Below are 14428 nucleotides of genomic sequence, written 5' to 3' on the forward strand. Positions count from 1 at the left end.
GCCGCTTGAAAAGCCAGCGATCCGCCGTAAAATCTACGAACCAAGACGGTACACAAACTGGTCATCGCTTTCTCCATAGCTTGTGTGCTACACCCATAAATGATAAAGTAGCGAGGCGACGCGAGCGTTTCGACTTTCTCGACAGACGCGCGTGCGATACTCGCGCCGGGCAAATCTTATTCGATTAACGTGTGTGACAGCTGAAGAAAAAAAGATTTATAAAGCCCAATAATTTACTCGTCCAAACGAAACAAATAGAAATTTTATGGATTTGTGAAGAGAAAATATAATTCGAAAAAAATTATAATTTTTCAGCGTTTAGACGAAAAAGATTTCCGATTTGTCTCGTAAAATCGGTTCATCAAAATATTGATTACGTATTTAACAGCGTTTACTGACGCAGGCGAAATTTCAGATAAATTGATAACACAATAAACAGGGGGCTTCAAATCAGATTTTACCGTGAACAGTTGACGCGTTATATAATCAAAATCATCATCCACATTATTCGCATAACCCGAGTCGAAATTTAGCACCTATATTGAACCTTAATCTTTTATTTTGAGGTAGGCATAAGAGAGTCAAAGTAGATGTTATGCATTGTATCGTATGTATATAATAGCACCTACTTTGGCGCTACAATATGTCCGAAATTTCCTTTTTTCCTGCTAAAGCTTCAAAGTAGGGTTTAGTTAAAACCCTCCGTTGACCCGCTTTAGACCCTGAAAATATATAGATTCCTTTTTGCCAGCACTACTTTTATGATATTATCAAGAAATTCTAATGATTGCAAATGTTCACAATAAAAAAAAATACTAACTATAATTTTGATTAACGATAATTTTTAATAGCATACAATTTAAAAATATCATCAATCAATACCATTTAGTTGAATTTTATTATCTTTTGAAAATTTGTAATTATTAGAAATTTCTTGATAATATCAAAATATAATATCAAAATTCAACTAGTATTGATTTCAGTCTCAACTCAGTACTCAACTTGAGTATTGATTTCTGATATTTTTAAAAATTGTATGCTATTAAAATTATCATCAATTAAAATTATATAGTTAGTAATTTTCTTTATTATTGTGAAGATTTTTGCAATCATTAGAATTTCTTGATAATATCATAAAACTAGTACTGAAAATCCATATACCTTTGTGATTATATTAAAAATATTAAATTAAGATATTAAATATAAAATAAGATATTAAAAACATTACATAATATTTATTGAATTAAATATTATTTATTAAGTATATGTAATACATATAGTTAAGAGTATATTATTAAGTATAGTTAACATGCGTTAAAACAAGTTCAGACAGAAATACTTATACAGAAAAAGGTCCAAATTAAGACTGAAACGTTTGATAATATTGTATCACTTAATAAAGCAATAATCAAAATACAACCACATTATGCATATTGCTCGTATAGTTTTTTATTTTTATTTGAATTTTAACGAGTACATCTAAAATAGTTAACATTTAATAAAAAAATTAATTTAAAAAAATTTTTTTGCGTTGAATTTTTTTCAGATATCATATCACTATTTTGAAGAAAAAAACGGAAAGGTATCAATATTAATGAAAGTTGGAAATGCAACGAATCAAATATTTTCCTTTATGATTAAACATTATAATAACTTTTATAGGTCGAATTTATCTAGTATATATATATATATACTAGATAAAAGTTCGAGGTTTAATGGAGGAGTTCTCGCAGTAATACAATCTATTTTGTGAGGCTCTATAGGTTTAAAGTAGTATTTCAACGTCAAATTATAGGAAATCAAGTTTTAAAAGAGGAGTTCTAGGTTCTAATTCCGTAAAAATAGGTTCATATAGGCTGTATGAGCATTAAAAGAGACGCTAAATTTCGACTCGGGAATTCCTATGTATAATTAATATCCTGGCTGAGTGAAGTTCTGGCAAAGACCAAAGACTACGCGGAACGTTTAATGGTATTATGAATCATTAAAGACAGGTCCCATAATTGGTCACTGCTCATACAATTTGCATGCTCCCACGCTGAGTTGCGCTCACGCGTACTAATTATTGCATTGGCCCCGTATCTTTATAATTAAAAACCTTCTCTTATCTATTGTCTCTCTTCCGTATGGATGGACCGATCGAAAGGATGAAGCTGCACAAAAGCAGCAGCGGGTCGAGGTGCAACGAGAGAAGCTCGGGAGTGAAAAATGAAGCAGTCGGAGCGAAAGGAGTGGCAGCAGTTTCGTTCTAACTGTTAATTAGAAGTCGTTCAAAATGCTAGTCATCGATGCGAACGGAGAACAGAACTATCCCCGCGATTCTCGTACTTTGCGAACTTAATTGCGAACCTTTATTAGACATGCAGGATCTATTTTCTAACGCAGAGAATTAACGTTCTATTATAATTCTGATAATAATAATACACGGATGTTTGAATAGCATTTATTTTTTCACTCATGCTCTGTTCGAAATTACGTAATTTCTTCTGCTGTTAACGTTTCGTCGCCGGCAACACGAGCACTGCAGTGCGGGAATCGGCAAATTTGCATAGATTGTCGCGAAGACGTGTAGCGTTACCGCGGGTTATTTCTCGCACAGTAATATAAACGAGAAACACGGCCCGGCACGTAGGTCGACCGGAAGAATCGTCGACGATGCTGTCGCGAAACGTTACAATAACTATGTTTCTCTTTCTCCCTCTCTCTCGTCTTCTTCGTCATTCATTATCGCGCTCGGTTTGTACCGTCGTCTTCGCGACGCGGCTTTTATCTCCAGCACGCCGTAACCGGTACATACGAGCGTCGGAGGAACGAAGTTCGCATAATCACAACAGAGAGGCGACGACTAATGTGCTTAGCGTAATACCCGCCCAGGGATTTCGAGCGCGCAACTGAGGCGAGCACGAAGCGTAGGTTGGGTGTTGCGACGCATCGGGAACGCGTAACCGGGACCTCGAGATGCAACGGGAGGATAAGTAAAGGAAGCGCGGGAGAGCGAGGGGGATCGAAGACGAGCGAGCGAGACGCAATGCGATGCGAACCGAAGAGACGGAGAAGGAGGGGCGTGCAGGCAACTATTCGTGACTCCGAATTAATAATCAATGCGTGCAAGAGTGGCGTACAAATACACGTAGAAGCTTCTTGGCGCGAAGCGGCAAGTCCCGAAGGTGAGAGAAAGAGAGAGAAAGAGAGAAAGAGGCGAAGCTACGCGGTACATGTATCTAACACGTGAACTAAGTTAGTCAATTCCCTATGGTCACTCTCGCCTATCGAGTTTCGAGCAGATGTCGACCGAGCTTTCGTTATTCCATGTTGCGAGGAGAGGCTCTCCGCGGAGCTTTCTACACCGTCATGAATATCGGTCGCCAGGTAAATGTGTGATCGGCACGCACGTGTTCCGCTTCTTTCGTTGTTTCGTCGCGGAGCAAATTGATCGAACCGGCTTTCGACAAGAGCCGACTCCAAGTGCGACGAGTAATATGGAATGCAATCGTGAATATAGATCAAAAGTTTGATGAACAAAACGAATAACTAATTTGCCTTCCGCGTAATCAGTTTTTTACACAAAAATTTTTTCCAGACAAAATTGCAAAACGCGCGATAGCCGCGCGGAAAACGCAGGAGAACGGCAGAACAGAGCTTAACGACGGAATGTAATTAAAAAATGGTTTGTTTGCCTAAAAAGTCGCGTATTTAATTTCCTCGTTTTCGTATTTTCTTATCTAACAGCGCGCAAATGCTTCGTAGTCGCTTTTAAAACGCGGGGAGCTTCGAATTAATTACTGCAATAAATCGGAGCGATATGTGTCGAATAATCACATAATCGCATAATCAAGAAAGTTGGTCCCATTATGTGTACATTTTTCACTCTTGTAATTGTGCCGGCCATTTAACTATCCTTTCGTCTCGCACGCCTGCGAAAGAAACGCCTCGCAAAATGCGTTGATGTAATTACAGCGGCTGGCGGATTTATCACGAAAGGGGCTGGACGCATTAATACAGATTAATCAATGGGCTTTTACTATACGTTCAATTTAGGACGACGTTTCGGAACACCTAAAAATACGTATTGCGCACGTGGACTACTCTCGCACTGCTATCGCTACATTGCGCTCTATTCGCTCGCCGATGCACAGAACGTCCAAAAGATTTATAAAGCCACTCAATAAACTCTGAAAAAATTTTTCTATGCATGCTTGAGCGGCCGTTATGCAGGCGGTTTAATATTCTAATACTGATATCTATGGATATAACATGTCTGAAAAACATTATCGCAGAAGAGTAAACAACATTTCAAAAATTCAAGTTGACTAAAAAATTGAAAATTAAATAATAGAAGCGCTCGATAATAAAAATATTAATCCATTTACTCATTTATCCCATAATTTTTCTAAACAAAATCAATAATATACAAGATTATTCCAGACCAACAATATCAATCATTAATAGCAGATTCTTGAGGACATTTGAAAACGAAAATCTTTATACCAAAATGCTAAGACTAGAATAGTTTTTAAATAGATAATCTTTATCGTATGAAAAACTTTAGAAACAATTTGCTTTATTTTAATAACATTGAGAGAGAATAGATTTAAAGATGATGTAAAATATACAAGGTATCTCAGACTAACCATGTCAACCGTTAACAGCAGATTTTTGACATGGTTTTTCATATAATAAAAATATAAAAATCAATATGCGATGCAAATTTTTGACATTTCTGAAATTGGTCAACTTTAAACACCACTTGTTTAAAAACTATTCTAGTCTCAACATTTTGGTATAAAAATTTTCGTTTCCAAATGACTTAAGAGGAATCTCCTATTAACGCGGATGATACAGTTGGACACCCCGTTCAATTCATTCCAATTCATGCACAGTCTAACGCAACTTTTACTCGGGAACGCTTACTTCAGTCTTGACATCGACGCAAGCAGAATGAGAAACGGATACTTTCGTCACTCGTGACTGAAAACAGATACGCGAGCAGCATCGCGCGTGTTAACGTCGTTAAATGCGACTTGCGAGTCGTCTGCGAGGCGCGAAAGTTGTCCCAAAGATCGTAACAAGAGCAGACAAGCCGTCGTCGTTGCGTTTGTAATTTCAACGCCCGAGACGACGATGTCGGACATCCTGCCCAGTCAGAGTTGGAAATGCTCGTTCAAGTGTAAGGAGTTTCCGGTGAAATGTTGCTGGATGCTGGTTACCGATACCGAGGGACATGTTTCTGTATACGACGTTGCGAATATGGGAATATCCAGAACGCAATGTTATGCATCGAGCGACGATGATTACTCAGAATGCCTGATTTAAGCGGCAAGACAGCTCCTTACGTCTCTGTCCTAATGGGAATATCGCATGTTCATCAAACACGAACGTCTTTCGATGCATCCGATCATGTCGATTAAGCACTTTCAGACGAAGTAAACAAGACGGATACGCTAAGATGTCGTAAATTATAGGAGACGATGTTGCGTAAATAAATGTTACTAATTCGTTAATATTTCAATTAAATAAACGAGTCATTATCTGGCGAAATAAAACGGAAGAAAAAATACGTGCTAGAATTTACAGCAAGTATATCGATAAAGATACGAATTAAAAGGCATGTGGCTTTCTGCGGAAATTACACAGCAAAATATTAATTATCGTAATTTTTCGATTAAACGAAAGATCTGTTGCTGACAGAATAAAAAAAGGGGAAATAGCGTGCTAGCGTTTACACTAGATGTCGATAAAAATATATTATACATAAATATATAGAATTAAGGCTGTCAGCTTTCTGCGGAAATTACACGGTAAAACTTCAATCATTCCTTTCTCATTTTTCGTCAGCAAATTTCGCAAAACCTTTTTCACGTCAATCGAGTCCTTTTATTGTCAAAGTAGTAAAACTATCTCCGCTCTATATATCGCCTCTGTACAGCGCAAGTTCTTTAGCGAACGCGATGTGGAGATGACTTTCAAAGCATTTTGGCAGACGAGGGATATCATGGTCTGCTCGGCGTGTCAAAGGACGGAGTGGAATTGTCGAAGCAACGTGACCAGGAAGGGTTAAGAGAACAGGGCGTGTGCCGTAAATGCGAATTGGAAATACTTGCCAGTACGGAAAATCGCGCACGTAAGCTTAATACGATTTATAGGGGCTTTACCACAAATTTAATTTGATTTCTGGAAAGAGTGATATCTGCGCGGCTTGATGATGTATACTGTTAATTAAATAGGTATTATCCGAATGACTGGCCTTCCTATTCCCCGTTATTCCTCCGCACAGATTCTCCCTCGAGAAATAATTATATCAACTGCGATAATGAAAGACAATCAGTATTTGCTAATTAATATTTGTTTATTAAACTGCCGACTATCCTGCGAATTTTCCCATGAAACGTCCGCATTAAGTGTAATGCAAACGTGCGTGCATTCGCGAAAAAAAAAGCGAACCGTCCGAAATTTCGTCGCAAACAGTAAAAAATATGATTTTAAAAGAACCTCTCGTACGCTGCTTTATTGCGGAAATTTTATATGAATAATGCGGCCTGCGACCAATAAGACTGAACGGAATCGATTTAAATTTACGGAATACTTGGACCGAATAGTTGAAATTATCCGACCAAATGAACGAGTTGGCCGAAAATCCGAATAATTGCGGCGATGGATACGGTGGGCGATTCTACGTTTCAATGAGCTCAAACAATATTACGAGTCGTCGATTTTTCTAACTATCTACAGTGCAAATGCGAAACTAATAGCATTCTTCATAGTTAAATGTTGAAGCATTTTGCGGGAGAAAATAATTTCTAATCGTAAAATTGGATAAAACTTTCGAGTTTTGTATTTCTGTACAAAGATAGCAAAATTATCATTTCAAAACCTTCGAGTTTTTACACTTTAAATTTACAAAATCTTTACAGATTACAATTTTTAATGCAAAACCTAAATAATCTTTGAACTCTTTTATTTTCAGATTCTTTAAATAAACGCGTTATTTTCGTTCGATTTTACACTGAAAAACGATTTTTGAAACTCTACTGGATTTCGACACCGAATTGAATCTTTTCACACAATAAAATGCAACATAGACAATCTCCATATATTTGGTCTCTTTTCCATCTTCTTTAGCAAACGCGATGTGGAGATGACTTTCAAAGCATTTTGGCAGACGAGGGATATCATGGTCTGCTCGGCGTGTCAAAGGACGGAGTGGAATTGTCGAGGCAACGTGACCAGGAAGGGTTAAGAGAACAGGGCGTGTGCCGTAAATGCGAATTGGAAATACTTGCCAGTACGGAAAATCGCGCACGTAAGCTTAATAGAAGTGTGTGTAAAGCTGGTGTATCATATCGTGGAAACGTATAAACGTATTGCTTCACAAACGCTCACTGTTGCGAGAGCTTTGCAAAATTTTATGGAAAAATGTAATTGCACCGCTACTTACAAAAGTTTTTGTAACAGCGAAACAACGAATACACACGTGTGAAAGTGTATTCGTGAAAATTTCAAATATTAAACAAATTTTTAGCTATATTTCTAATAATTATATCACATATGTACACATTTCTATAACACAGCGAAACCGCTGGTCATTGAATTTCCCTCTGCGGGAACGCCGCAATAAACATTGCGACGTATCCTTTGTGCCACGGCAAACACGAAGATTTTCAGATCGACTTGAATCAACGAATTTAATGGACCGCCCTGCCGTTCACGTATCCCTTGTTGCGGTTTACGGTATACAATGTAAATGTGTACACAGCTCAGCTCCGGTTCATTAGCGACACATTACTATTCTTTGAGGTTGCTGCATTTGTAACGCTACAATAAGCCGGTCTTTGAGCGCAGCGCGAACCTCGAGGGGAATACACAGCGTTTCCCTCAGATCGATTGATTTCGTTCAATTGTGCTGACGGACAATGCGCGTTCGAAAGGCGGACAAACGAAGATTAATACAATGTACCGGAGACGATATGAGCGATAGCGCGCGTACTTGCCTCCCCCCCCCTCTCTCTCTCTCTCTCTCTCTCTCTCTCTCTCTCTCTCTCTCTCTCTCTCTCTCTCTCTCTCTCTCTCTCTCTCTCTCTCTCTCTCTCCTTCAACGCCCCCTCTCATTACGCGCACTTTTCTCACGACGGTTTCACATTCGGATGCCTTTTCTTTTTCATCAGAGCCATAAATTCGCCTCGTCCGAGGCGAAAGCAAATTTTGAGTTTTACGATGTTGTTTCGTGCCTCGCAAACAGTTGATTTCAAGATATTTAAGTATTTCTCGAATTAATGAACCGTAAAATTCTCGCGATACGTTCGAGATATAATTTCGCATCTTCCTAACGTGAAAGGGAGAAAGTTGTCCAAATTACGGAAAGTTTAAATTGGCTGTAAGCGCGACTTAAAATCGAAGTCAACAGGGAAGGAACAGGAAGTGTCGTTGTTAGATCGATTGATCGCGCGAGTACGCCGTGGGCAGTTTACCCAAGCAAACTAGTTATCTGTTGACATTTGAACGTTTACACATTTTCCGCTAAGCTATTGAACCATGAGCGTTTATTGACCATCATTTCGATGAAAAGCTCCGATTTCTATTTAATCGGGCGTCTGCATGATTTGATTTGACTAAGCTAATCGAGCCGCCGATCGCAGTACGTCAAAGAGGCACACGAATACGATAAATCAAATGGTAATGGCGAGAGAGCCGAATAATAATGCGACGTCACATGCTTGTAGCCTTTTGCAATCGTATCATTTGCTCAAAGCTGAAACTACCGTTATTTTCAAAATTCTGATTTCAAAGAAGCATAAAGGCCTGAAATTCAAAGAATTTATCGAAACCTTCTCTTGATATAAAATAAAAATCTTTTAAGACGATAAAATAACTTGGAAAACGGAACTTGGCATTTCAACGTTCTCGAAATTTTTCCGTCTCTCGCTGCTAATGACACCCACGAGTGTATTCCACGGCGAAGATCGTTCTCTCTCGGTGTCTAGCGAAGCCAGACTTTCACGTTGCGCGCCGCAAGGCATCGGAATGATATACAGCGCCTCCCATCTTAACTTACATCCCCGTTCCGGCCAATTTTGCAGCTTTGTATCCCCATAAGGTCCGATGTATCGGTTACAACCAACCGCAGTATATCGCGATACTAGATAGCCCGACGCGCATTTGCATCCGCAGAACTCTCCGGATCACTCGCTCCGCGCCCCGCCCATGCCACGGGCAACGGCGGGCTGCGCCCGCGGCGTCGAAACGCGACGAGCCCTCGGCGCGCGCGCGCGAGTGTCATTACGCGGCTCGTTTTCCGACTTTAATTAAATGACGTGCAAAACGTGCGCAGCACGCCCTCGCTTTTCCGGATTTCCGCATGCTGAGACGGGACAACCGTAAACCAGAAACGCGTGTGTCCGCACACGCTACCAGCGGCGCGTACTAATGCGGTTGGCAGCCAACAGCGTACGACAAATTGCTCTGTTCATCGGCCCGGCGACCGCGTATACGCGTGAATATCAAATACGTGGTATTCCAAAGGACTTCTCCGGCGCGACGTCGCTCGTCCTTGAGGCAACTTGCTCCCGCAAGATACGACTGTACGGAAAACATTCCGCCGCAAGAAAACGCTGCTCCCGCAGCGAAAAGTGTGCCATATTATATCGTGCTATACAACGTTTTACGTTGAAAATTGAAAACTAAGTTCTGTGGCACTAATTTATCTAAAATTTAAATTCAGAGATTTAAAGTTGTCTGCTTTGCCAATGTTACACATCTTGTCGCAATACTTTGTCTATATCAGCATTTAACATAATTTAAAGATATTTGCGATTTTTCTTAAGATTAATTTCTTGAAAATCGGTATCAAAGTCAGTTTCGAAAAATAGAACTCTTAGCGGCTAAAGGACTGTTTGCCATTGGATAAAAATTAGAATCTTGTGATAACTGAATTTTCGACAAAATGTGATTTAACACAGTATATTTTTGAGATGCTGATATTTATTCTTTGCTGTAAAATCTTCACAAATATAAAAAATTTACTTGTACAAAGGATTTAAAAGAAAAATTCATCCTTTGACGGTTTCATCCGTTGCGATCTACTCATCGATACACACGATTGTCTTTAAAAGGGCATCATTTGACGGACTTTTCTCTCATCTGTTCCGCGTTTATGGATCGACGTTCCGTGATACGTGTGTTCCTCCTTTTCGCTCGCCTCGATGCACACGCGCATGTTCGGCTCGCAATTACGATTATTGACGATTTCGCGAGATGAGCCGGGAGATCGGAGGCGACCGACCGAGCTATCGCGATTTCGCTTCGGTATCGCGTGCGTATAATTACCTTCGTTACGTGCGTACACGTCCGTATCACGGGAATAAAACGAATGTTTCCTTTCGCTTCGCTTCGAAACGAGACATTCACTCATAATCTTCATAGTATAAAGAATAATCAAAAGTATGCATCGATAAAAACGACGGATTCGATGTTAAGATAATAAATGATACAGGAATTATACACGCAATCATGTCGCAATCTTGTACGATTCTGTTGGAGAAAAGAGGAATGTGTTAAAGCGCGATTTTTAAAAACGCGAGATTCTCCGCAAAGAAAATTATAAATTATAAATCGTTATAGAGCTCAAAACACAAACGTGGTCTCTAAATAAAAGATCAAATTTTATGGATAATAAAATAGACCGTTTTTTTTTCTCTATATATTCAGATCACAATTCAGCTGTTACACCAAATTGTTCTAATAAACTACACGGCTATAAATTCAGTAATACCAGCGCAAGTCTCGAAGCTGTGTATTTCGATTCCGAGCCTTTCGCGTAACACCATGCTTCTCCGGCGTCGAGTGGGAGTCGCGATATTTCACTCATTAAAAATTTTCGTCCTCGCGGCCAAGAATGAAAAATGGCTTTATTTTTCGGCGCATGTCGTGCCCCTCGTCGCGACGGGCCCTTTGTCTCGCGCATATGCAATAAATAAAGTGACGGGTCACAGTAATTTCAGCCACGCACGATTAGGAACTCCGACGATTCCACGCCCGCGCTGTCGAGCATCAATTATTCGTAGCAGTTATTTTTTGCTGAACACGGTGTTCCACATTACGGGTGTCGCATGCTGCAGAGACGAGCGAGGGAGCGCGTATGTCCGTTAGGCGGCATGCCGCGGAAATAGACTCGCTTCGCCCCGCTTCGACATACATATATACGCAATTCATTGAAAATTAATTAAACTTCGCGTATTCAAAATTGCGCGAATTCTTGTGTAATTAATTTCTAGAATTTTTTGATATTCGAGCAACAAAAGGACATTGATAGCGTTCACCGAAAGCGAATACGCCCGTATTCTGGGCGCATCTATATTTCGTAGTTCTCTCTCTCTCTCTTTTTTGTCGCGTCTGTCAAACTTCCAGGTCACGCGCGTTCAAAATAACGTAATTCGGGAAACCAATACCTGCCAATTAATATTCCGTATCGGGTTACCGATGGACCAATACAGGATGGATCCTACTGCTGAGGCATCGCACTTTGGCATAGTACATTGGGCACTACGCAACGCGGCTCCAGTTAGAATCCGAGTTAGAATTTCGCCAGTCGAGCAGACGCCGCGGCGACACAAGGGAGGGCAGAGCGAGAGAGAGGAAGAGAGAAAGACAAACGGAGAAAGAGAGAGAGAGAGAGACTATCGACAATGACTGGGAAGAAGGAAGCAGTCTCATCGTTTCCGTCTGGCTGAGATCCAATTCGAGATATAATTGTTTTTTGTTGTGGCAGACAGTAGAAGTGAAAGGTCCTTCGCGTCGTTCGATTCCTTCGACCCGTGTTGGGAGGCAAGAATTAATCTCTAAAGCAATGTCAGACGTTGTTCATTCATCTTTGCATTATGATTATTAGCTCTGATGTAATCGACGCAGTTCTTCAGCGATGATGCTCTTTTTAAAGTTAAGCATTCGACATAACAACGTGAAATCGTGCTCCCCCAACACAAGCGATTCAATTTGCGAAACGTAAACGAGATTCCCTTTGATTCGCGACTTAGACGCGGCGCGTCCCGGAGCGGAGTCGCGCGAAAAATCGAAACGGCACCGGAGAAGCGTCCGCACTCGTATCTCTTTGTATGCAGACACGGAAAATGCATTCTACGAATGATGTGATGCGCTTTGAAAATTTTCAAGACGAGCGCCTCTTAGAGACCCGCGCGTACGCGCTTTGCGAATTTTTCAATCACGTTTCGCGCTGACAGGATTAATAAAGCGCGCCGGGCCGCGCCCCGTCGCACCGCAATGCGAGCAGAGTTTCCAGACTCATTTCATGCAGAATCGAATTGAATTTCCAGGTCGGTGCCGGTGTGTATAACTGTATGTAACCCACGAGGGAGACGGAGAGAGAGAGAGAGAGAGATAGAAATATGGGGTCGGGATATGCGTCCCTTTGATGTGCGCCGCTGGGTCGGTGCGCCGCGACGCTCTTTCAGCGGGCGCGCTGCACTTTGTTACATCGACGCTAAATAATCGGTTTATAAAAATTCATGGCGAGTCTAGTGAGGCGGGTTTATATCCGGCACCACTCGGACCACACGTTTCTCTCCACTATTCCACACCCTCGCATCCCTTTCGCGACCGTAATAGCCAGACGACGGTATAACGAGATCTCGCAAATTAAAAAGTGTCCCAAGATATATTTGCAAAGCAAATATCTGTAAGGTGTAACAAAAACGGACGTCACTCAAGTAAGTCGTGTAACGTGCGATTCGTTCATTCGTTTTCCTATCGTTCAGCAATTAATTCAAAGTTTCTCGGAGGGGAAAAAAAATAAAACTGACTTCAAAAACAATCTGCGTGCATCAGAAAAATATAATAATTTTAAAATACAGATAATGAATAAATATTGTCGTTAAAAAATTCGATGTCATTACTTCTTTAATGTTGCTAAATACATTCGTAGATTGAACCGTGATAAAATTATCGAAACAGAAACAATATATACGTAATACGTTATAAACTAAGATAGCGATATCACATAGACCAATTGTTCCCACGGGTGAACGGGCAACGCGCTGTACGGTAGATAAATGGCCCCTATTGTTAGCTTTGATAATGTACGCGTTTTTAGAATGCTTCATATATAAAGTTCAATATTTCATAAATTATTATTCAGTAAATAAAAATAATAGGGAATAATCCTATCTATTAACGTCGCGGATTTTAAGACTTTCAAACGACTTTATCGCTGCTGAATGGATTGTCTAGCGGAAGGCGCGTAGAAAAAATGGGGAAAGAATCCCTCTCTACGACGTTTATATATAAAATTTAACTGCTATATAAACGGAATAATTTATTTATTCGCAAATAAATGTAAGAAAAGAGATGCGAGAAATCCTATAGACTATAATCCTATGGACATCGCGGATTTTAGATTCCAAGGGGATTTCACTGCCGCTGGACGAGTTGTCTACAGGAAGGCGCGCGAGACAGACATAATTCCCCTCTATGAATCCCAGCGCTTCACGTAAAATACACTTTTAATCGACCTCTCAAAAAGCCACCGCGTATCGTTATAGTCGCGCGCATACACGAGCATGATACACCCGCATCTCAATCTCCCGCCTCCGCGAGATATACAAGATAACGCGTATGTACTGCGCTCCGCGTATTGGACGAAATTAAATTAGAAGGAAAATATTCGGAGAGCCGGTCAGCTCTTTTGTACGTGCAGCGAGATAGCAGGAATAAAGGCTGCGTGCGTGTGGCAAAGGGTATGTTTGCGCTGGCACGTTCGGGCGGTGCAGTCACTAAAAACGTACCAATCCACTCCGCCGCAAACCCTATCCTCGACTCAACCTTCAACCATCGTGCCGTTCCATCTACCCACGATTCGTCTTTGTCGACCGTACGGAACGTTTCAGACATATCGCGTTATCATTCTCTCCTCGCATTCTTCCGCGCCTCTTCCTCTCCTCATGCAACTGCGACCGCAAGATAAAAATCTCGAGAATTCGTAATCGCGGATCTAATTTTGAATGGTCCTAATTAATTAGCACCATATCTTTTTTCGATAAAAATCTAGTATCGCGTGTATACTAGCAGGGTCGTGCAAAGAGTTTTTGGGGCCCTAGTGCAAAGGTAAAGATGCCCCCCTCCTACTTGTTCATAAATTTCGTACTAAAAAAGCTTTAAGAGATTTAGAAAATATAACAAAACAGTATAATTAAAATTAAATTTATTTATAAACGTGTACATTTAAAAAAAAAGTAGAATTTAATCAAATTGTACAAAACAAACAGTTCTGTAAAATGTAAATATATACAACATATATAAATTTATAATTTATAAATATAAATGAACATCATTTGCACGTGCAAATTAAATTGGATAGAGATTAATTTAGATAAAAACAATAAAAAATAGATATATTTAAGTGAAACTTCGAGGCCTCTGGTGC

The 14428-nt window shown here is 40.2% G+C and overlaps 2 protein-coding genes across 4 annotated transcripts in view; one reads left to right on the forward strand and one right to left on the reverse strand.

Annotated features, from left to right (window-relative positions):
• qin overlaps nt 1–14428 on the reverse strand; it is a 153058-nt gene that overhangs the window by 132689 nt on the left and 5941 nt on the right. Inside the window, exon 1 of one of the 3 annotated variants that reach the window (XM_067347215.1) lies at nt 9050–9244. The exons of the other annotated variants lie outside the window; for them this stretch is intronic. Coding sequence (XP_067203316.1) covers nt 9050–9088 — 39 coding nt within the window. The 5' untranslated portion in view covers nt 9089–9244. Of the gene's footprint in view, nt 1–9049; nt 9245–14428 lie in introns of those variants that run through there. 3 annotated transcript variants of the gene reach the window in all.
• LOC105668994 (uncharacterized) overlaps nt 1–14428 on the forward strand; it is a 37212-nt gene that overhangs the window by 19638 nt on the left and 3146 nt on the right. The window lies entirely within an intron of this gene.

The sequence above is a fragment of the Linepithema humile genome, chromosome 1, assembly GCF_040581485.1.
Source record: "Linepithema humile isolate Giens D197 chromosome 1, Lhum_UNIL_v1.0, whole genome shotgun sequence".
Lineage (NCBI taxonomy): Eukaryota > Metazoa > Arthropoda > Insecta > Hymenoptera > Formicidae > Linepithema > Linepithema humile.